Below are 25,342 nucleotides of genomic sequence, written 5' to 3'. Positions count from 1 at the left end.
AGTCTTAAGCACAGTGGAGTCACTTCTCTGCATTTTGATATTGTGTTGGCCTGAGGTATCCTCCATCAGCTGCAAGTGCTTTTAAGACAAGAGATTCAAGCTCCATTTATATATGTGTTTAAGTGCAGATAATACAGTTAGGAATTTTACTGCTTTAGGGAAAAAAATGGTAGTAGCTGGGGCTTCTCTAGGTTTTGTGACCTCTCCTGATAGATGTAGTTGGTTAAGTTTCCAGTGCCAGGCATGAGTTTCCTCCCATTTAGTGTGCCTTAAGTACAATCGCACAACTGTTTGTTGCCCCTAAGGTGTAAGTGCCACTGCCGTACTCTTGGGGATATCTTCCCACGCTGGTCACATTGTGGTTGTCAGTCCTTACAGCTGAGTAAGATTCTTGGTTGCTTTTCTCTCTTGACAACTTGTAATAACACCTTCTGAAACAGAGCAACTTATTGTGAAAGAGTCTTCCAGGTCAGTTTCTGCCCGATTCCTTCAAGCATATGGTGTCTTCTGCAAGAGGGTCTGTCTGCAAGAGAGACAACCAAGTACAATTGCGGAGTGGAAACTGACCTGAAAGACTATATTGTTTTGGAGTCTCCTCGACTCTCCTGACTAACAACTGGAAGGGAAGTTCCCATGCCTTTCACTGTGCTTGCTGTAATCTGTGGTTTTGTGGGAAAGAATTATTACACTATGTGGCTTAACTTCATTTACACACACACACACACACACACACACACACTAGTAATTTAAGGAAGATTAAAAATTAAAAGATAATATATTTCCCTCATTGCGTTTAAAAAGTTCTTTACTACTATTTGTCTCTCCCTCCTCCCTCTGCCTCATGAGTTAGAGAAAAAAACTCTTCTCTTTTAAAATATTACTGTTTACAAACCGAATCCTTTCCAAATTTCTCCTAAAATGGGAGTGAGTGCATGTGTTCCCCAGCTCTTCCAACATCAGAAGGGACCATCTTCAAGATCCAAGCCAGTCTCCAGCTTCCCGCAGGATATCACAAAAACTTCCTGGCAGGGACTTTTAAACAAGTTGAGAAGTTTTATAAGATAAAAATATTTTTTCAGTTGACTTGACAACCATGTACAATGTTAGCGGAGAGTTTATTTGCCCAAGGCTTTTTGTCAAAATGAATTTAAAAACGAGATTATTAAAATGTACTTCAGTGGCACAGCCCGCGGAGAGGCGTCAGTAGTAATGCCTTACTGTTTTCCAAGCGGTGTACACAACATGGTTGTAGAACTGTGTATATAGAGAGATGCGAGTCTATTAAAATCAGGGGAGGCATAACAAAACCAAAACAGAACACAAATCATCTGCTACAATGGAATTTGATCCAGAGAGAGAAGCCCCAGTTTGTGGGGGTTCCGAAGTCGGCTGGGTTGAGCATTGGACGAAGAGGATATGCATCTAAGTTATATGTCCTGCCTTGACCTCAGACTGTCCTCATACGCAAAATAGAAGACATTCTAATGGAAACGTTATGGGGCTAATATGAAGATTAAATGATATCATTGCAAATGACTAATAAGTTGACCGGCACAGATAAAGATTAGCAATTGTTTCATTGCATAACTGAAGAATCAGCCCTTAGCTGATGACCCCAGATGTGCTACAAAATAGCCTTCTCCCAAGTTTTTTTGGGAATCTGTTCTGATGTGAATCATACAGAAAACGTTAATGATCAATAAACAATATTTCCATCGTCAGCTCTTTCTATGGCTAAAGCTGAGTTCTCATGTGATAGTCAGGCTCCCTGGAGGACAAATGGTCATCAGAATTAGAAGCTGCCCTCTTCTTCACTGGGAAAATCACGTCACTCCTTTGGAAATGGACAAATTGTTAAGTCTTGGAAGTTAAGTGTCCCAAATGGTTGCATTACTTAAGAAGTTTTATTGTTGCGTTTGTAAAATGCCAACATTTGAGCGTGAGTCGAAAGAGGGCTTCAGCAGGCTGGAAGGATTGATCGTATTCCACACGGTCGGTCAGGGGCTGTTAACTAAGTGAGTGTCCAGTGAGCATGCTATGAACAGAATTCGCCAGAGAGAGGAGACAGTGATAGTTCCAGGAACTGCATCAGAAGCGAGCCATTAGAGGTGCTGTCAGGCATCCTGAGTATTATGTGAGGTTGTGCCGAGTTTAGAGGTGCTTGTTTTATTTTTTTATTTAAAAAGGTTTTCATAAATAGGTTTTGATCCTAGTTCCGCCCCCCCCCCCCACACATCTCTCAGATATTCTCCACCTCCCTACATACCCATCTTGTTTAAAGTCAATAGCTAAGCAAAGTAATTCTTGCTCTGGTGATTTTTCTTGGTGAGTCTTAAGCCCACACTTTGAGCAAATAAAGCAAACACGACACAGCACCTGGATCTCTGTATCTTTTGTCAAGGAGACTAAGCAGTAAAATTTCTCTGATTCACTCCCTCAGTGTAAAGTGGCCTCTATGGGGTCTCTTTACAAACCACTGTCAACAGCCCCATGTGATCTTCACAACAAGGGGCAGGAAAGTGTCTTTAATGTTCACAGTTATTTTGTTACTAGTTTCCAGTTTGCTCTTTTCTTATCAATGGGGTAAGATAGAGAAAACTCTTTCTAACCCACGTATCTTCTCCATCTTTCTCTGTCAAAAGAGCTGTTTTATATACAGCGTCTTAATTTTTCTTATGGTCATCAAACTTTGAAAACATTTTCTCTTCCCATATTTTGCCAATCATGCCATTAATATGTATTGATACAGACCCAATTCAAAGACTTTTATGAAAAATGGAAACATTATTCACTAGTGAGTGATTTTTTTGTTCTTAAAGTAAAAATTTACATTTGATAGTACATTTTTAAACAAAGTTACCTTATCTAAGTTAGTGTGCTTTTTATTCTTGCAGAACACAGATGGCATTTATTACTTCCAAGTCAGATGCTCCTTTCAAAAGTTATTGTCATAATAAATTTTATTTAAATATTTAATTTATATAATTTATATTTTTTAACTTGGTTTTAGAACAAGTCTAATTGTAATCACATGGAACCACTTTGATAATATTTCTAACTTAGTATTTTAAACTACAATGTAACTGTTCTTGGAAATTTTCATTTAAAATATTTTATTTTGTATTTAGAACAAAGAGAGATGAAATAGCATACCACACCATCATGTCATTGTTGGAAACGTGGCATATATTAAACAAACCTTTCTCTTTTCACCTTTTCAATATTAGCCCTTATTCATGAGTTGTTATATTAAAATTCCGAGTTTGAGAATTTGTCAGATATTATAAGAATTTTGTTCTTACAAAGAAGAGATTCTACTTGAGTTAGAGTGTGAAATTTAGATGTCAGACATTTAGGGATCCTGAAAAGTCCTTGTGCTCAACACTTTTGAAAATAACTGCAATTAAAAAATATATAATACAACTTAGAGGATATTGAACATTAGTCTTCACAAAATCCTGTGGCAAGATGAGGCAATATGCAAACAGATGTGATAGAGGCTAGTAAACGTCGTTTAGTGCTCTACGTTTTAAAGAGGAAAACTTCAGTTGAGTTTAATTGACGATGGTCCTCAAGTATTTATTTGCAGTTAAGTCAAATTTTCATAGTAAGATCTCTACCTAAATCAACAGATTTATGATCCAATAGAAAAGGGGCTGGAGAGATGGCTCAGAGGTTAAGAGCATTGTCTGCTCTTCCAAAGGTCCTGAGTTCAATTCCCAGCAACCACATGGTGGCTCACAACCATCTGTAATGGGGTCTGGTGCCCTCTTCTGGCCTGCAGGCATACACACAGACAGAATATTGTATACAAAATAAATAAATAAATATTTTTTTAAAAAAAAGAAAAGATAATGATGACCCAGCAGTTTTCCAAGAGATATTTTTGTTATTTGAGGTGTGTGGAAGAAAATGAAGTCGTGAAGCAGATGAAGAAAACATTCCACGAAGTTAGTAGTTTAGTTTGATTTTGTTTGGCTAAGAAGTAATTCATGTTTTAAAAGAACAAAGTACTTCAGGCAAAGGCAAGAATCCAATGAGGTTGAATGAAATTTTTCTGTTTTTTTATTCATATAAATAATTCAAAATATATGTACAGATTAGTTTCTTATATGTACTTCAGCATGCACCTTGAATATATGTTTGGGAAATGGTCTTAATCAAATTACATTATTTATTTTAAACCTGGATGATAGAATTTAAATAAATCCAATCTTGTTTTTAAACTAATTTCTTCTAAACAAATTTTCCCATGTGATATTTTAATTGGAATACCACTGTTGTAATAAAAGCTAAATATATCATTTGTTTAATTCGAATCTTTTCTCTTTCAATTATATTCTAAATCAGCATGGGCATCAATCATGACAATGACCACCCGTCATGCGCTGATGGTCTTCATATCATGTCTGGTGAATGGATCAAAGGACAAAATCTTGGTGATGTTTCATGGTCCAGGTGTAGCAAGGAAGATTTGGAAAGATTTCTCAGGTACTAGTGTCACGGATTACTTTTTCATTGTGATTATTTATTTGTTCCTGCTGACTGCCAACCAGTAAAGGCATTATGACAAAGCGGAAAGTCAACGGCACAGGAGAAAGAGAGCATTTGATTCTGCCTGGCTCTTTTCTTGACTCATGGTATGAACTAAAACACATTGCTTAACTTATCTGTTTTTCATTCTCATATTTCTCAGATTAAATGATGAGCAAGATGACTTGAAAGGGAGAAAATTGCTGTAATCATGGAAATCTGTCACTGAATGTAGAGGCCTCTTCAATGTTAGAAGTAACAGGCTCATTGAGCATCATGCAACACACCGTTAACACATGGAATTCCTTACATGCATGGTTCTCAAACTTCCTAATGCTGTGACCCTTTAATACAATTCCTTAGGTTATGATGACCCCTGACCCTAAAATTATTTCATTGCTACTTCACAACTGTAATTTTGCTACTGTTATGAATCATAATGTAAAGATCTGATATTCAAGATATTTGATATGTAACTTCTAGGTTGAGAACCACTGCCTTAAATGAACTTCCCCTTTTCATTTATGGTACTTCTAGGTTGTAAACACTTTTTTTCCAATAAGAACCATTTCTAGCCTTTGTGGTCCATAGGACACCTTAAGTCTTTTACAGCTCTGTCAAAAGTAACAGTTAGCTTCTGTCTAGCCAGAAACAGAAATGAAAAATATTGCTGCTGTACTTGTTTTTGTCTGAGAGTGCTTGTACTTTGTCTATGCCTTTGACAAAGGATCAGGTAAAAAGAAGAGGTTGTATTGAAACAGTAACAGATGTTTAAGCTTTTCAGAAATCTAAAAGAGGAATCCATAAATACCTATCTTGTCAAATCATCACAAATATGAAATCTATTCGTTTGTCCATATTCTTTAGATAGATGATTTTGCTTTACCTATTAGCTACTAGGGGATGGTAAAATATAAGGTTTATTTGGATTTGCTCATATGTGCAGGGGTGTGTGGTCATCCTCTGGGTCATGAGTAACCTACCAGTGGCTAAGTCCCCAAAGGAAAGTAACTTTTTCTCCCTCAATAACATCCGTTGTCTATAGTTCCACTGCTGGTATGTCTGCTTCTCCCCTGTCCATGGAATTATGATCTCATGTGGGTCTTATGCAGGAAACCCTGTAGCTGCGATTTGATGAATGCAACAGCCATATCATGACCAGAACTCAACCCTTCACAGCTCTCACCAATTACTTACTCTTCCCTCCTTTTCCATGAAGCTGCCCAAAGCTTGGATCATGTAAGGTCAATAAGGTGGAACACACCCATCCACAACCAAGTACACAGAATTACTTAAATCTAGTACTTGGACTTTGTTTCAGCTACTCTGGGGGAAATAGGAGCATTTGGGAAAAGGTAGTTGGGGGATGAATATGAGCAATACACATTGTGTGCAAGTCTAAAACTTTCAAAGAGTAAAATTCTTATTTGAAATACATATTATATATTGCATACCTGTCTCTCTATTCTAAAATTTGTGGAGTAGATTCTGTGCCTTCTCTTTGTCAACTCAGGATGACATTCAGAGTATTAATACCTTTAAAACAGCATCAACAATTTTATCAGTATACCCTACTTAGCTTGTTTTAGAACATGCAAGATATGTATGACTGTCTTCATATGTCAGGACTATAATAAAATTAAATGTCATATCAAAGCTGTATGACAATGTCAATTATAGGCATCTCCTGACTATTAATATTCATTAGAAAGTGATTTCTTTAAATCCCCAAATAGGATCGACACCATATGATGTTTTGGACAAGTTGCTCTCAGAGTATGAGCTTATATATCTTATAAATGTATAAAATCATGTGACATCCCATCAGATTTAAACCAGAGGAACTGACTCCTATGGACAGTCTTTATAATCGAAATACTCTCTTAACTTGAGTAACATTGTTACTATTAGGATTGCCATAACTTGTTATAAATAAAGCAATCTCAAATGCAGAATTCTTCCCACACCATTCAATGGCAGGAATACTAAGTAGACATTTAATTTTATTATGAAGCTGTTTCTTCTGACTAGATAATCATAATGCCTTTTTTCATTAAAATGAAATATTTAATGTATCTGCATATTGACAGGTCAAAGGCCAGTAGCTGCTTGCTGCAGACAAGTCCACAGAGCCTCAGCTCTGTGCTGGTTCCCTCAAACCTGCCAGGAATGGCGTACACTGCAGACGAACAGTGTCAAATCCTCTTCGGTCCTCTGGCTTCATTTTGTCAAGAGATGCAGGTAAGAGGCATGGGCGATTATCTTCCATCGCTAACATGCATTGTTTAGAAACACGCACAGGTGGAGGGGATGACCTTCATTAAATATATGTTGCTTCAAATCATGGCACTCCTCAAAAGAAATCCCTGAGGAAAAAAATAGTGCATTTGGGTAATCCCAACCAAGTCTGCACTTAGCTGAAGACTACAGGACCCTTGCCTGCCTTCCTGCCCTGTTTCTGACCCATCCCATTTCAAGTAGAGACTATGGCCTTGTCCTACTCACACTGAAACTCCTGTGTTCTTTGCACTTTGGAAGTAAAAGCACTCAGGCATGGGCAGTTAATAAGAGTTGATAAAGAAGAGGGGCTAAGTCAGAGAGGAAAGAAAGACTAAGCACTCACTACATCAAAAAGTATACCGAAATCATGCAACTAATTATGTTCTGCCAGAATAATGCTTCTGTTTTAAATTTTAAGCTTTTGTAATTGTCAACTGGGTAAAATGCAGCAAAACAATGTATGGATATGTAGTTGTGGTAGAAGAGTCGTCTGTCCTTAAACATAAAGGGTTAAACGTTATTTCTTAGGAAACATCATTTTGGGAGGGAGTCTTTAAACTGAACCGTCACTGTCCCCAGTAAAACCTTCTTCTACTTCTGCACCTTCTGTTTGCTTTGTTTACATTGCTATTGCTATTCATCACAAACTCACGTGGATTGGTACAGGTGTTATTTTATCTTTGAATATTTAATTACTCAAGAGATTTTTTTTAAAAATGAATTTTTTCTTAGTATTATAATAGCGACCTATTCTAAATTAAACATTGCTCAAATAAATTGTGTGAATTTTTAAGTATCCAGAAATGTTCCTCTTTTCCTTTTCAAATTGTGTATACATACAAAAAAAAGAAAAAGAAAAAAAGAAGAAAAACTACTTAACCTATTACATTTTTAGCCTTCACAGTGAGACCTCTTCTTGTTGAAAGGTCTGATCTGACCCGGGTCTAGGCTTCAGATCACATGATTTTAATAAGGAACCAGAGCGCTGGCATCATCTTCAGTATTCTGTGCTTCTTGAAGCCAACCACAGACAGCATCTATGTGAATGACCCTGGGAGCAGCACAGTGCAGCTTTATTGTCAAAGAGAGTTGGCCGGTACCCAGTGGTTTGCCAAACTCAGCGCTAGGGTTGAAAATATAAGCACTTAATCTACCTAGATTAAATGTGGCACGTTTCTTCTTGGGTTATAGAAACATGCAGTATGCAGTCCCTTGTGTGCATTCTGATTTGTGCCGTCGTCATCACATATGCTAATCTGTGCGTATTGTAAACCACAAAACAGTGTTGTCAATTCTCCTTACACATCTGTGTGCCGTTTAAACGATGATTAAACTGTACTCTTTGCCCTACTTGCTGTTCTGCATTACGTATAAAGAGAATCTCTACCCTTTGGTTTCCCTTCTCAGGTAGATTTCTTTTATTTGGATTTTGCTCATGGTATATTTTCCTTCATGTGAAAATGCCTTTTTACACCGAATTATGTTTCACCATAAATAACACTCGGCTGGCATTCGCTCTCTCACCTTTTCTGTGGTGTTTCCTTGTCTTTTGTGCCTGTGCTTCCTGCATATTCAAGTATTTCGTGAAATTTGGTAAGAGGTGTTTATTCATCATTCTACTGAAAACATCTCTGTCCCTCCACTTCTGTCTTGTCCCCTCCTGATGACCCATTAGACTTGTGAGGCCAAGTAGGATGGCCTCACATGTATCCTAAGCATTTTTATGCTTTTTAATATTCTCAATGATTCATTCATTCACATTCAACAATCCCACTTCACTTATTTTCAGGTTTTCTGAATATTCTCCATATAATCTGTTTTGTGCTTAACCCTATCACATTCTTATTTACTTCCCATTTTTTTCAATTGAAAGTGGGTTTTCATTGAGTCCACTTTTGTCTGCACCTATAGCCTGTCATATGCATTTCTTTTACCTCACTGAGTATATTATAATTCTAGTTTAAAGTGTGAAAACTGCACACTGAGCTCAATCCCCAGCACCCACTCATGGAAGGAGAGAACCAACTCCCACATGCATTCAGGTGCCCCACTCCATACAAAAAAATGAATGTTTTAAATAGATGAAAATAAATTGTAAAAAGAATGTTAATATTCATGTTTTATGTGAATAAAACACAGACATTTAAGCAATTTCTGGGCCTGACTGCGTTATTCAATTCTCTAATTTTAGTACAGAAAAAAACCTTGATCTTTGTGCAGTAGAATTTTGACTGATTGCTCTATTCAGCCTGCACTTAAATATAAACTTAAATATAACAACTGCTAATATTACTTGTTTTTAAAATTCCAGTTTAGTGTTGGCATCCACCAAATGAAGCATTTAGAAGTGTGACCTCTCGTCCTTTTCTATAGAGTTTGTATGAGCTGAGAGTCCAAGCTCTTAAAATGATATGCTTGGGTGTGAGATCTGTTCTTCATAAGAAGGCAATAAATTTTAACTTTTTTGGTCTTAGTATACTAACATACTGTATGACTGAAGAGTTTTTATCTAAACACTATTCCACACATGGGCTATATTTACAAAAATATGTTGAGCTACTAAGATTATGTTTTAGGGGAAATCCATTTAAAAACATGGAGTTACATGACAAAGGGTGGATTATTACTTAGATATATATGACTTCATATCAATTATTTTGACAAAAATCTGAGAACATTTTAATCAAACCATTTGTGATAAGGAAAAAATTATGATAGTTATACATGGTCAGTCAGCTTCTCTTACCCCTTAATATATAACACAATGTGTCTGTGTATGCCTATCAAAAGTTTATTTCAAATGAATACCCAAAGTCATATTTTGTGTTTGAAATGAAATTTTTTCACTTCAAAGAATAAACAATTAATATTGCTGAATTGTGTATTATTGCAAAAAGGGGCCACTTGTTGGTTCCCAGCTGCCCAGCCCTGAAACAAAAACACAGAAATTGTATTAATTAAATCACCGTTTGGCCCATTAGCTCTAGCTTCTTATTGGTTAAGTCTTACATATTAATTTAACTCATTTCTATTAATCTGTGTATTGCCACCTGATACACAGCTAAAAGTTCTGACTTCTGTCTCCGGCGGGGCTACATGGTGTCTCTCTGACTCTGCCCTTCTTTCTCCCAGCATTCAGTGCCCCCCCCCCCCCCCCCCCCGCTCTTTCTGCCTTGCTCTGCTATGGGCTCAAAGCAGTCCTTTATTCACCAACAGTATTCACAGCATACAAAAGGGAATCCCACATCAGCATATTTGTGTTTAGATGTTCTATGAAATCTGTTGGAGGTATTAAATTTCTTCTAACTGAAAACAGAGATCCCCAACCCAGTTAAAAATATGACTTGTTACTGTGGAACCTAGAGAATACTTTGTTCTAATCTTGTGCCCTACCATACTCCGTAAAAAAGGCTAGGTAAGACACGGCACTAGCCTCACACCTCCGACACATTCCACCTTTAAGGGATAGAATATTCAATACCGTTTCTTCACTGGCTTTGGAGCAGTCGCCTTGAAGTGAACTGGCATTCTTCAGAAGGCTGAGACTACAGGCTACTCAACACAGACCTCTAGACCTGCAGAATGCCATGTATCGAGGAGATCCCCTCTTCATGACTTATTTCACCTGGTTGTGCTTATCTTGAAAAGCTGCCAAGTGTGCTGTTTATCTTCACAGTGTCTCCTGTGGGAACGGATTGGAGCACCTGCTGCTCGGAAGAGCTAACTGCTCACAGTCGAAGGCCAACAGTCAGACCACCAACAGTGCTCAGCTCTGAAACGATAGTGTAGAAGATTTGTTCTTTCGCTGACTGGTTAACCTAAGCAATTTCTTCAAAACATAAATGAACTTTATTGAGTAGCAGTTAAGCTGTCGTTGGTGGTTCAGCATTTGACTCTAGTTACAGAAAGTGTCTTAAGAAATAAAATGAGAAAGGTAAAATATTTAGGAACTAAAATTATAAAGCCTGAGATATTTTCACTTATGTATACATGATTTACAGAAAGCGTTTTGGAGTTTTCAAGAACCTAAACATTACAAAGCAGCATGATTATTCAGTCTTTAAAGTAATTCCTAGATGAATTTGTGAGAACTTTATCCCTGTACAAAATAAAGTATGATATACACACACAAAATATTTTGAAGTGAGAATTTTTTTACACAAGAAAAAATGAATAAATTATATCTCTCTTTTAGTGGACTAGATATTTAGGAAATTACAAAGAGTTTATAAGTCTGAGTTTTAAACATAACAAAATAATATTATAGGAGTTCTGGATAATATGCATTAGAATCATAAAAAATTTATTTGAAAGATTAGCTTAAATATGTCTGCCAGTGTGATTAGTGGTTCCAATTCTATGTTAACCGTAATCTTGTGACATCTGTTTTATTCACAACCTTTAGAGAGACCCTGGCAAGAACTTTTTACTTATCAGCTTTTTAGTTGTTGGCTAGTGGAGTCCTTTTGTTTACTTACATGGTACCCTTGGTTCTTCCCCATCTCCTCTAGGAAAAAAAAAGATACTCTTGGGCGTTACTTGCACACAGGCAGCATACAGTACCAATTACCTACCTCATCTGTTTCTTCCCTCTTGTTTCTCACCAGTCCTTTCCATTCATATGCTTCAAATTGAATTGTGAAGACTTTTTCTAAGTTTGTAAAGAATTGGATTGGCATATAGATTGAAATTGCTTTGAATTTGTGGCTTGCTTGTTAAGATAGTCATTTTCACGGTGTTAATGTTACCAATTTGTGAACAAAGAGAGGCGTAGTGGGAGGATGCTTCTTGTTTCCCGGCCGCCTGGCTAGCATTCATTTGAAATAATCACACAGAAACTGTATTAATTAAATCACAGCTTAGTCTATTAGCTTTAGCTTCTTATTGGCTAACTCTTACATATTAATTTAACCCATTTCTATTAATCTGTGTATTTCCACGTGGCAGTGGCTTACCGGCAAAGTTTTGGCATGTCTGACTCTGGCGGCGGCTCCATGGCTTCTCTCTAACTTGGCCTTCCTCCTCCCATGCTATAGGCCAAGCCAGTTTCTTTATTCATTAAACAACGAAAACAACACAGAGACAGAAGGGCCTCTCACACCAGAGAGGTATTTCCATGTTATTGGCATTAGTACTAGAGACATTCATATTGGTAATAGGAATGTAGAAGACGGCAAGGGGAGAAAGTGAGTTCACAGTTCAAGTTCACAGCATCAAAGGGAAGGTCTGTGTGTTACTGGGGAGAACAGCCAATGTACTTTTCATGAACTGAACATTAGCCCCTCAACACAGAAGGGCTTAAATATGTAAAACAAAATCAAACTGAACAGTAGGATAATGGGGAGAAGAGATTGGCATCGGGGCTGCAGCTAAAAGGACTGACCTCAGGGAGAGGTATTGAAATCCTGCTGCTTAGAAGAATATAGATGAGATGAATGTCCATGGATAAGGCTAGTCTCAAAAGTTTGGTCGTGGGAAGATAAGAGGTAATCTTTCTTCTTCTACTACTGCAGTCGTTGAAAGTTTTCATTAACTTCCCCTGACAAACTTTCTTTTTTCTTCAATTGCGTAGAAATTATTTTGTTCATACCATGTCTAGTCACGTAATAGCAATGTTTTTAAAATTCTATCTTTTCTTTTTTTTAAAATTTATTTATTTATTAAAGATTTCTGTCTCTTCCCCGCCACCGCCTCCCATTTCCCTCCCCCTCCCCCAATTAAGTCCCCCCCCAGCCCGAAAAGCAATCAGGGTTCCCTGTCCTGTGGGAAGTCCAAGGAACCCCCACCTCCATCCAGGTCTAGTAAGTTGAGCATCCAAACTGCCTAGGCTCCCATAAAGCCAGTGCGTGCAGTAGGATCAGAAACCCATTGCCATTGTTCTTGAGTTGTCAGTAGTCCTCATTGTCCGCTATGTTCAGAGAGTCCGGTTTTATCCCAGGCTTTTCCAGACCCAGGCCATCTATCTTTTCAATAGAAAAGTTTGTTGCATTCCAAATGTCCAAAAAATTTATTCATGCATGAGTGAAAGTAACTGATAATGACAGACAAATATGTCCATAGAGTTATGTATGGGCCAAAGCTGTGTGTCCTAACCATGCTGTGGAAGCGTCAGAGAAGGCCTGTGCATGAGGAGGTGCTGGGAAAAGCATGGCGAATGTAACACAAATAGAAACATGGAAGGGATAGGGATAGGGCACAACAGTAAGTTTCCTAACTTGTATGCTTAAGTTCATGGGTCAGTCACACTATGAAAACGGAAAAGCAAAATCAGTTTTTTAAAATTCTTTCAGCCTGGTTTCTATCCAGGCATAAATGTCGGATTTTTAGCTAAAATTTTTCTCTTATTAGCTGCATCTGTTTTATATATCCCTTTTTGATTGATCAAAAGATCTTTTTAAAGACTTAAAGTTTATTAAACTTACTATTTTCTACAGTTATGTATAAAGATTTTTATCCCTATAGACAACCCCATGTATTGTTTCACTTATATTTAATATTAAAAATGCATAGAGCATATTTTCACTCAACTACATTTTTGTTGGCCTCATAATAACTGAAATTACTGACCTGAACTTAAAGCTATGGACCATTCCTCATCTGATACTGTGCCCTTTCTTCAGCATGTTATCTGCGCTGGTCTGTGGTGCAAAGTAGAGGGGGAAGCAGAGTGCAGGACCAAGCTTGACCCACCCATGGATGGAACTGACTGTGACCCTGGCAAGGTGAGTCACTAAGGCAGCCTAGAATAGGTCAGAATATTGCAAAAGATTGGAAACTTGTATTTTCACCCTACAGCTACACACACACATATCTGTCTTTGTATCAGTCAGGTCATTTCAGGATGTTAAAAATGTTAATGTTTCATCTATGTTTAATTGCAAGTTTTTCATTTTTCATAGGTACATTTGTTTTGTTAATTATTAAAGTGCGCTATTTTTTCTTGATATTGGTTATTATAATGTTCATAGTCAGATATAAATGTGCTTTCCCCGAAAAGTGAACTCATGTTCGTTTATTAATTAAATGCACAGAAATAAAATAATCACAAGTAAGAGCATCAATTATAAAATTTTCCAGAACATCAAAAAAAATTCTTTTAATTATAATTTTATTTTCCTCAGGGATTCAGCTGTCACAGAAACTGACCACTAATTCTCCATTTGTGGTTGTTGTGTGTGCCTGGCTTTGGTACCAGGGTTATACTGGCTTCATAAGAAGAATTAGAAAGTGATTCTTCCATGTCTACCACAAGTTTGATGATTTTAATGTTTGTTCTTTTTTGAAGATCAGTTAGAATTCTACACTGTAACCATTTGGACCTGTGTTTTTGCTTTATTTATTTATGATTTTTGTTTGTTTGTTTGTTGTTTTTTTTTTTGGTTGGTTGGGTTGGGTTTGGAGGGAGATTTTTAAAATTATTCACTTTATCTTGATTTCATGTTGGTAGGTCAATTATGTATCTAGAAATGCATCCATTTCTTTTAGAGATCTTATTTCAGATTTTAAACAATACTTCTTAAGTTATTTCTTAATGTAGAAAACTGATAGCACAACTTCTAACATCAGAAACCTGGAGAGAGATCATTAATAACTTAATGTCACCCCTAAAGCCTTAGAATTTTTGTGTCAAAAAAACAAATAGCCCTTAATACCTTCAGAGGTTCAAAAAAAGTACAGTCTTCCTGTGTTATATAGGCTCATAGTACATATATTTTTTACACTAGTAGAAATTAATTTGAAAATGTTATAAAGAGGTACCTGTTTTATTCATGCCCCAACCCTTGGTGAGATGTTATTGACAGTGGATGTTTGGTAGCAGAGGAAGAGTCATCCTTTTGTGATGATGTGGCCACTCAGATGTTTAGGATGGATGGTCACACCCCTGTACATATGGGAAGCACTAATTAGACTTAGTGTTATAAAAAGTAAGGAAGGAAAGAAGAAGAAGAGGGAGAGAAAGAAAGAAAGAAAGAAAGAAAGAAAGAAAGAAAGAAAGAAAGAAAGAAAGAGAGAGAGTAAAAAGAAACCAGTGCACAGGAAGTTGAGAGGAGGACATGTTTAGAAAGACATGGGAGGAGCTAGAAGAAGGAAATAGGAGGTAAGTATGAGCATATTTCATTTTCATAAAGAGTTAACTGTAAGGAAGAAGAGCTGCTGGATGGTTTTAGGGAGCAATGATGAAATGATATAAATGTGTACTTCAATAATTTCTTTAATTAAATGAGAAAAAATGACACATTGTTTAAATTGGAACTTCTTTTGAAGAGTTGAAGTGTTTTTGTCACTTTCAATATGAGAATGGCCTCCTGGGGTACACTTCTGTGAAATATCAACCAGTTGTTTATAGACTGTGCCAAATATTTTTCTATGAGATTAAATGGAGAATGAGGATTGAGGTCTGTTTTATTTTTTCTCAAATTATACACAGAGGTAGAACAATGTGTGTTCATCAAGAGCATCTCCTGACATTAACCTAAATAATTTATTGCTTGAATCCTAAAACACTCTGGAAGGGCAATCATTTTCGTCATCCTGGAAACACTGATGCAGAATCACAGACGGATGCTGAACATCCGCCCAGAGTTCTCCAGCATCCCACAAGTCACTCGACTTATTTAGTGCCTCGTTTTTATAATCTGAATTCTAAATATTTGCACTATAACAGTTTTCTTCAGGTATAGTTAACAATAATTTACATTCTTGAGAGTGTCAATTTATTCTTTCAGCCAAAACTCTAATTACTCATCAAAGGTAAAATGTTTTCTTTCCCTGTGACCATGCTCATGATATTCTTCTAGAGGTTCTTTACGCTTTGCATTTGCTTTTGTTTTTGTTTGCTTACTTTTCTTCTTTCTTTCTTTCTTTCTTTCTTTCTTTCTTTCTTTCTTTCTTTCTTTCTTTCTTTCTTTCTTTCTTTCTTTTTTTCCAGAAAAGGCTTCTCTGTAGCTTCAGAGCCTGTCCTGGAACTCACTGGATAGACCAGAATGGCCTCGAGCTCACAGAGATCCACCTGTCTCTGCCTCTCAAGTGCTGGGATTAGAGGCATGTTCCACTACCGCCTGGCACGCTTTGCATTTATAAATGCATAATTAGTTTCTCAGTTTCTTGGGTCATGTGATCTTCTTCCAATACCTATGTGTTTTAGATACTGTAGGAGCTGTCATTCAGAAACCTTCCACACTTGCTGCATTGAAGTTAATATTTAAATGCCTTAGGTTCACACTGAATGAAAGAAACAAAGCTGGGAATTTTTAAGTTTTGTTGTGCCATCATGATGAGAACTAAGTGGTGTAAGTGTGCTCCCACTAAGGGTTTTGCTTTTGAGTCTGAAAGTCCCTTATACAATTCTGTTCGTCAAATGATTCTGAAGATGGATATTTATATACTGATTTAGATAGCATTTTACAAGGTAAAAGGAGAGACCTTTTTTCTTTCCACACTATCACCATGGTACCATAGCTATCATTTTTGATTAATAACATAGAACAGTGAGTTGATAAGTTATTACAAACCAGCAACTAGTTATTCACAGCATTTGTTCAGAATGGAAAAAGAGGAACAAGGCTTAAGCAGCAACATTGAGTTAGGTACCATGAAGGATTCATTACTGCCTAGTCATTTATTTTCCCGAGTTAAGACTCTTTAGAATGCTATGGTCATTCACTACTGGAAGTAATGAAGACCACCACATCCTAGCAACTCCTAGGTGTTTATGCAGTAGGCCCCTGTTGGCCTTGGCCGTCTCTCTGTTCTCACAGTGTGTGTGCAGGGTGTGTTGGGAGCATGCTCCTGCTGCTTTGACATCTTACCTCTGCGCCAGTTCTGCTTTCATAAACCTCTTATTCAGGTTGGCATAAGCTTATGGCAGCCCAGAATCACAGCTAGACATTTTAGGGCTTGTCCTGCTACAGAAACGATTGATACTGTGTAGTATTAATGTTTTGTAAATAAAAATGATTTTGTGCATTATAGAATATTTTATTATTTATTTAGCATTATTTTTTGAGGTTAAAAAAAAACAGACACATGGTACAAAATATGGTGCTACCAAATACATGGAATGTTTGCCTAGAAGTGTTTTATATAGTAATTTATTGTATAACATTTTTAGCAAAATTAACACTTTCTGTAACACAGAAACAACACTCACTACCTACAAGATGGAGAAGCAGGTCCCTTTGGTGCAGAAACCAAGTTGTCCGCAAGGGGACAAACCTTAGCTCTCATGTTACAGTTTCTTTAAATATCACCGGCTTTTTTGTGTGCCTGCTGGCTTGCCTGTCTGTTTCCATTTTTTTCTTCGTGTGCCAGATGTGATCTCGTTTAAATTATGTGCAGGCAAAGTCCCAGTGCCTTTCAGAGACTTCCAGTCTTCTGTGAACCCTCGCCCAGTCAGTCCCTGCCAGCTTGCTGCTAAACGGACAAGGGCTGTGATATGCACTCGGGAAAAAGTAAACACCCTCCACACAGGCCAAACAAGGTGATTGAGTCAAGTCTGACAGGTTTTATACTGGGATTTTTCCATGGCTCCCATAGCATTATTGACTGCTTACAGCTACTATGTAATATATAAGTTTCTACGCTGACCACCTTTTCCTGCATTCTTTTTCATGATTCAGATTAAACTATCACATGAAACGACAGCTTAGTTATTAGCAAACCTATAACGGACCCATCCCACTTCGCTTTTGAAGATGGAGCTTAAAGCACACTACATCCAAAAGAGGATGGATTAAAGTTTTGACATAACAAAAATATATACAGGAAGTAATTAATTTTGCTCATAAAAATGCCAATTGGATGTAAGCTAAATGATATAGTGTTATTTTTTATTTATTCTTCCAAAAATAGTAAATAAAAATATCCTCAAAATAATTTTAAATCAAGGCATTAACTAAAATCCTCGGAGTAAATGGAACTTTGGTTTATGAAAACCCATTCGCAGTATTACTGTAATTATACCCCTAAAAAGCTTTTATGGTGATTATGCTAACCACAAACTCCTCCTGCATTGTGTTCCATGCCACACTCAACCTCTGTCAAACAGATGGATGCTGAGTCAGACTCTCTCGCACCTTGGACATGAACAGGATGAGACTCACAGCATTTCTGCATTTCTCTCAAAGTCCTTTTCAAATCTTGACGCCCTTGGGTGCAGGAAGTCCCCTTTGGCCAACGGGATCAACGTTCCCAGCCTTGCTATTTTATAACTAATAATCTAAATGGCCCTAATATTATAACATGTTATCCCAGGTTTGATGTTGTGGCCTTATACCTGTTTCCTGTGTCCGCCATCTATGTGGTAGATTTTTCAGGAGCAACTGGAACACTCTGGTCCATGTATTCGATCATTCCTTAATAACCATAGAAATAGCTGCTCCTGTCTACCTAGTCTATCATTTCTTAGAAGTCGTAGAAATAACCTCTCTCGTGGCTGATGGTTTAACTTCATGAAAAAGACACAGGAATTTAAAAAAAATAAAGAAAACCACATGTGGTTCTTGGTTAAAATATGAAATTAGCTCCAGAATTTGAGATTGTAATGCAACATTTCACAGTCAATTGCTTGGGTCTTTCAAACAAACTTGGCTCTCAAGCAAAAGCTTGTGATGATGTTAGTGGAACTCAGATTTCCTGAAATGTTTGCTTCGCCCTCATTTCAGAAGGACAGGTATTGCTGTTTGTCCATGCTTATATGTGATTGTTTCAATTTTGTTTTTCTTTTGTGTGTAGAGAGGTATTTATTTGCTTTCCCCTTTTCACCAGTTTCACAGAATATGTCAGCTTTTTTCTTTTGCAGTTGGAGCAGCAGATCTCCTCTCCACTACTTCTCTTCTCTCTCCCTCACAACCCAGGATTTTCTGCAGCTGAGTAGTTAGTCTCTGAGCCCTGTTTTCATGCCGTGACTGTTAATGACCCCAGAACCAAGCAAGGGGGCCTTGATATTGCAAGTGCCAGCTAACTTTTGTCTTTTGCAGTCTTCGTATTTGGCACTGGGGATGCCATAGACCTAACTGACTTGCATTAATTCCAGAGACTATATAGACCAGTGAATGATTTTCAGTTGTGCCCTGATTTGTTCACCTAAGACATGACTTTTGGAATAGTGGTGTAAGGCTGGAGAATGCACCCGCAGGACCCCTGCACCTGAGCCCTTGGCTGGAGAGTGGAGCACGTGGAGTTCCTGTAGCCGAAGCTGCAGTTCTGGGGTCAGCAGTCGAGAGCGCAAGTGTCCTGGGTAAAGTCACAGCTCCTGGTTTGGGGGCGGGCATTTCGTCATCAGTTTCGAAGTAGCCAGGCTTTTACCGCCTGTAAATCATAATGGGAAACAAAAGAAACCATTAAAACTGTACTGCTGCCTCAAATTATTGACCAAAGCTCACCTTTAGTAAGGAAACCTTGATCAGCCTTTCTAAAAATGAATAATGAAATCTACAAAAGGAGACAGTTCCTGAGTAAATGTAATGATATATACTTAAGTGAACAGGAAGTACAGCCGAAGAGCCAAGTAAACAGTTGAAGGAACTAGTGAAAAGGCAAGAGGATGATTGAACTTCAGAAAGGCAAAGTATGAGAGCAAAGTTAGTGATGGTAAAAGCTAAAACAACAACAAAAGCATGCTGTGTCCACATCCAGTTGAGGGTCACTAACAGACCCTCTTGCTCAATCCCCCTGCACCTGGACAGAGCACAGGGGTGAGGTAGTTCTGCTCAGTTTGGGTTTGTGGTCCTCAGGGACACTGTTCAGTTATACACAGCTGCAAAGCTTCAGAATTTGCTAAAGAAAATATGAGCTTTATTATCCTCAGAACCCATGGCACATGGGAAAGTTAGCCTTTACTCATTGCTCTGAGCTTTGCCGTTGAATTATGCTTTTGGTGTTATCTAAAGTCAGTTTTATCCTTCATAGATTTTAAAAGATAATTTGAGCATTGAAAGAGTTCCATTTAAAAAAATATATAGTAGGCCGATGAATATCCTGCTTTCCTCAGTCATTTAGTATGTCCATGCTTTTAAAGAAACATTTTATTAGAAAGGATTATATTTTTATAAATATGATGGTTTTCACATTTAAAAGTTGGTACTTATGGAGGAAAGGTGAAATTTATTATCTGTACTCTTTTTCTAGGCTAGGTTCTGAAGCAAGGGATTGTAATGGCCCCAGAAAACAATACAGAATATGTGAGAATCCACCTTGTCCTGCAGGTTTGCCTGGATTCAGAGACTGGCAATGTCAGGCCTATAGTGTTAGAGCTTCGTACCCAAAGCATGCACTTCAGTGGCAGGCTGTCCTCGATGAAGGTATGACCCCCAGCTGGATGCAAATTCTTTAACAAACTTGTATTGTTCCACAAATGATCTAGTAGTCATTCGTAGACTTGCTTTTTTTCTGACTTCTCTGGTATATAACAACCACAATATTTAACATGTATATATATTTTTAACTATTCTGAACAATGACGCTATATCTATTGGAATAAATAAAATAAAAAACAAATTACAGAAAGGGAAAGCAATGTTTCCTATCAGGGCCTAGGGATAGTGGTGGTGAGAAATATGGCAATAGGCACATCCATGAGCTGATGGAGTAACTCAGTGTCCTGCTGTGGCAGGGGAACAGCACTCATGCATTTGATAAAATGGCGCAGAGTAGCACACCCAGTTAACAGTGGAATGCTTGCGTTTTCCTCTCTGTTTTACTATAACGACCAAGGGTCAGCCTTGGAGGACTCTAGCTGAGAAGTGGGTCTCCTGATGACCAAATGTACCGGATGTGTGCTTGAGTGGCCGTGGACAAACGTGCTGTAGCTTCTCTGGATCCATCGTGCTGCCAGGGTTACCTTTCCTTCTCATTCCCAAGATGGACTCTCGCTTTCCCTAAGTCTGTGTGATCGCCCACACTCCGATGGCTCAGGGTTTCCTTAAGCTCAGTTCTCTCTGCTTAAGCACATGAGCATAAAAAGAAAAAAAGAAAGTCAAAACCGAAACACAATGAAGAGGTACAGGTTATCACACAACATAACAAAAAGATTAGCCATCAGACTACCTCTAGCTTCTCACTGCCACACACTTACGCTTAGCCCTATCCACAGACAATCATTCCATCTGTTTTCTACTAAGTAGCAGGATTTCAGTTCTTCTTTTCAAGGCTAGTCTCTCCAGCTGCATCCCTGAAGCCACCCGTTTCTCCCTTTCTTTATCTTACTAAACAGCTTGACTTTTGTTTATATATTTAAATCCCTCTGTGTTGGGTGTTCTGATAAGTTCATTAAGATATGTAGATCTCTCTCTCTCTCTCTCTCTCTCTCTCTCTCTCTCTCTCTCTCTCTCTCTCTCTCTCACACACACACACACACACACACACACACACACACATACACACACACCCCACACAGAAATTTCTCTCTAATGCACAGCCTCCTTGAGATGTGGGCCCACTTTCTGACTTTACAGATCCGTGCTTCCTTACCTTTAATATGCACTTCCATAACATAAATATTGATAATGTCCTTGAAGAATCTCATGAAAATTAAGATTTATGTGAGTTTTTCTCTCCTATTTTTACTTAAAACACCAAACAAGTAACCCATCCTTGCCTGTCTAAACACTGTGTCTTGAATTCCATGTCCCAGCAGAAATCTGACTTCCCTACTGTGTCCCTAGTGTTGTTTCCTTCTGACGTATTAGAGATGCTCTCTACTTTCATGACATCTTCTTCCTGGTTTGACTGTCATTACCAGGAGTTAAAATATGCAAGTCGCTCATCAGTTTATGTCTTTGGTCAAATTCTTCCTTTGAGCTTTACATTTATGCCTACAGTATATTGCTTGGTGTCTCTACTTCTTAACTCTTCCTGTCCATTCACACTGGTTCCTTCTATGAGCTCTATCTCATGAACACAACACTGTTCCGGGTACAAAAACTTAGCCGCACCATTTTTAAGAATTTTTTGTAGCCTCTTTAAACTTCTTTCTACCTTACACCTATCATTCCTTTCTGCAGTCCTCAGTAGAAGCAAGAACAAACTTTGTATCATTCTCAAGCACATAATACTTAGGTGTTTTCAATCCCTTAGACAAGCGAGTTTCTTAGCATTATACCTTCCTATTATCAAGCTTTAATCTCACTCACTCTTTATTTACCTTGAAATCTCATGGTTTGGGATGGAAAATTCAGTTTGTGCTAATTCTCTAGGAAACAAGAATTCCCCTGATCACCCATATTGACTATATATCCTTCCAAGCATCTGGCAAGCATCATGTAATACCATAGTTTAGTTCACCTCTATTCCCTCTAATGTATATTCTGAGTGTAGCAATAGGTATATATCAAACTTTTAATGAATTTTATTGCATAAAATATTTTTAATATCTTCTAGTTATAAAAGTAAAGTCGATAACCAGTCACCTTATCTCATTATTTGAGGGATATTCCCATTATCACTTCTAATTGGCTGGAGAGGTAATAGAAGGTACATTCATTTGAAACATATTTACTCGTGTGGAATAAATGAGCAGAACAGGTTTCCTTCAGATTAAAGCAAAATTAGTGAAAATAGGCATCACTAATTTTTAAGGAGTTCACAGTGCGGGTGACTTATCAGGCAAAAGCCTGATGACCTGAGTTTGGTCTCTACAACACATGTTTGAAGGAGAGACAGACTCTGAAACCTGTTCTTCACCTTCCACACACACACACACACACACACACACACACACACACACACACACACGAGTAAAGAAAAATATTTAAAGTAAGTCATAATGATCTTGATGATATAGAATGTTCTTCTTTATATATGTTGCTTTTATTGGTTGATGAATAAAGCTGTTTTGGCCAATGGGTAAGCAGAGTAAAGCCAGGCAGGAAATCTGAACAGAGATACTGAAAGAGAGTAGACAGAGTCAAGCAGATGCCAGCCAGCTGCTGAGGAGACAAGACATAGAAAATGACTCAATGCCACAGTCACATGGCAATACATAGACTAATAGAAATGGGTTCATTTAAGATGTAAGAGCTAGCTAGAAATATACCTGAGCCATTGGCCAAACAGTGTTGCAATAAAAAAAAAGTAAGTTAAAATGAGTGAAAGAAAGCCTGGCTTATAACATCATATTGTCCTTATCTACTCGGACATTAATACACAGTTTATTTGCATTTCTTGGTCTTTTTAAATACTCCTGCAATGATTTTGAATCTCCCTTTTCCACACTGACTTAGTTTCCTTTGGCTACATGCTTTCGAGTGGACATGCTAGATCATGTGGAAATTCATTCAACCTTTCACTAAGCATCCTTACCACAGCCTCCATACTAGTGTAAAATTCCCTTTTTTCTACATTCAACTCCATATGCACCAACTTTAGACTTTTGATAATGGTCCTTCTTACTAGAGTAAGGGGGTATTTCATTGTGATTTTGAACTGTATATATATATATATATATATATATATATATATATATATAGCCACTTTGCAGCGGGCATCAATTGAGTTCATCAATCTGTTTGATTATTATTTATTTATTTATTTATTAGTTAACGATTCCTGCCTCCTCCCTGCCACCACCTCCCATTTCCCTCTCCCTCCCCCAATCAACTACTCCTCCCTCAACAGCCTGAAGAGCAGTCAGGGTTCCCTGCCCTGTGGGGAGTCCAAGGACCTCCCACATCTTTACAGTCTAGTAAGATGAGCATCCAAACAGCCTAGGCTCTCACAAAGCCAGTATGTGCAGTAGGCAATAACTAGCTAACATATCACCCCATGGAAGAAAATTAAATATATGCTTTCATAATTCCAAACTCTTGATAATACATGTTATCTTATAATATAGTGGTTATATCTGGATTCTTTTGTGATACATAGCCATAGAAGGCTATCTGGGTATAGGATCTTACTGAGGTAACAAATATTCCTTGTTATAAAGAAAAGCAGTGCATGTCTTCAGTGTTCCTGTACCTATATCCTCTATTAATGCTGAAGCTCTGCTGATATCTAAGTATAATGCACACCTTGGAAAGGACTGTTTCTTTAAATCAAGTCATAGCACCTGCCTGCCAAGTACTGGCTTGTTTCAGATCATCTTGGTATCACAGTCTCTAGTGTATTCTCTAGGAAGAAAGAAAGAAAGATTTATGACAGCCATAAAGTTAAATTATTGAGATGGTATTGACAATATGTTACAAAAGAGAAATATAGAGTTTTTATTTTCATCAGGTTTTTTGTGGGGAACGTGAGTGGGATTGTCACGAGGGCTAACTCCTTTCAGCTCGTGTATCTGGTGTGCTTCTGTCTTCAATGAAAAGTCTAGAGAGAGAACTCTATATACCACGTCTAAAAGTGTTGCAGTCAGCATAGCGGCTTTTAAGTCCACAGATCTGACACAGTGAGCGGTCAGCGAGTAAGCACACTTCACTGTGAGGTGTGAGAGCACACTGGACTGCTTTATTGCGGCTTCTAATGGCGTCTCAAAGGAAAATTTCAAAACCATGCACATTCAAGGCCGTAGTCCAAGTCCCCCGAATTGTTCAGAGCGGCATTCAGAAGCCACATGTGAAAAGTGTTTGAAGAGCTCGGTTTTGAAGGATCATTTAGCTGTCTGTCTTCTCTTTGCAAAGCGATGCCCTGTTCCATGCCTCTGGCTGTTATTTGGTGTTTATAGAATACCATCAGCACACGTGGAACTTTACTGAAGACACAAGAGCCGTGGCGAGGGCAGTAAACTATTTTCCATCTTATTTATACAAGTTTAATAAGCAGGAAAGGGCCGACTGGTGCCGAGCCAGGGGAGTAGTAATGTAGCATGGAGGATATTCTGAGGTTTCAGATTTGATTATCTGCACTGTTGGTGCCAGCAAGCACTACAGATCCTCTATAAAAGACTTCAAAATAGAAACACTTTTAAAAAAATGATGCCACTTTTGAGTCTAAGAGGCAAGTATTCAAAATCCATCCCTCCTACTTCATGCTCAGTCAGGCACTGAGGAAGAATGTTAGCCACTCAAGAATTCCTCACCCTGGTTCAGGGGTTCGCACCCTGGATGTGAGGTATGCCGACATGGTTTCTGAGTAAGCAGTGAAGGGGTTGAGTCCCGGTAACATCAGCCATTGTGCCTCCTATACAAACACTTACTGCTTCTGAAAACGCAGAATACAGAGAATCTGATGACAATTGCTTTTTCTGCTCTAGTAATTTTCTACTTGAGAATGTGTGTTAAAAGTAAATTGATTGATGAGACAGTTTTCTTCTTTTATTGACTTTGTATATAGAAAAACCATGCGCCTTGTTTTGCTCTCCTGTTGGAAAGGAACAGTCTGTTCTTCTATCAGAAAAGGTGATGGATGGAACTTCCTGTGGATCTCAGGGATTAGATATCTGCGCTAATGGCAGGTGCCAGGTAAGATATTCCTGAAACGAGGCTCTACATGCTGAAGTGATCCATACCCTGGGTCCACGGGGAAGCCTCATAACATGGAGAAATGCTTTGGGTTGAGAGTCAGGAGAACTGGATGGTTCATACTTGCCTGGGGT

General features: G+C 38.0%; 1 protein-coding gene across 1 annotated transcript in view; it reads left to right on the top strand.

Moving 5' to 3' along the window:
- The window catches only part of Adamts19 (ADAM metallopeptidase with thrombospondin type 1 motif 19), a 172,398-nt gene that overhangs the window by 79,249 nt on the left and 67,807 nt on the right, over positions 1-25,342 (top strand). Inside the window, exons 9-14 of the mRNA XM_075970835.1 lie at positions 4,351-4,491; positions 6,624-6,774; positions 13,434-13,535; positions 18,921-19,051; positions 19,942-20,114; positions 25,081-25,208. Of these exons, the coding sequence (XP_075826950.1) occupies positions 4,351-4,491; positions 6,624-6,774; positions 13,434-13,535; positions 18,921-19,051; positions 19,942-20,114; positions 25,081-25,208 (826 nt within the window). The remainder of the gene's footprint in view (positions 1-4,350; positions 4,492-6,623; positions 6,775-13,433; positions 13,536-18,920; positions 19,052-19,941; positions 20,115-25,080; positions 25,209-25,342) is intronic.

Source organism: Microtus pennsylvanicus, chromosome 4 (genome assembly GCF_037038515.1).
Source record: "Microtus pennsylvanicus isolate mMicPen1 chromosome 4, mMicPen1.hap1, whole genome shotgun sequence".
Classification (NCBI taxonomy): Eukaryota; Metazoa; Chordata; class Mammalia; order Rodentia; family Cricetidae; genus Microtus; species Microtus pennsylvanicus.
The sequence above is the reverse complement of the archived record's forward strand: the minus strand, read 5'-3'. Positions and strand labels throughout refer to the sequence as shown.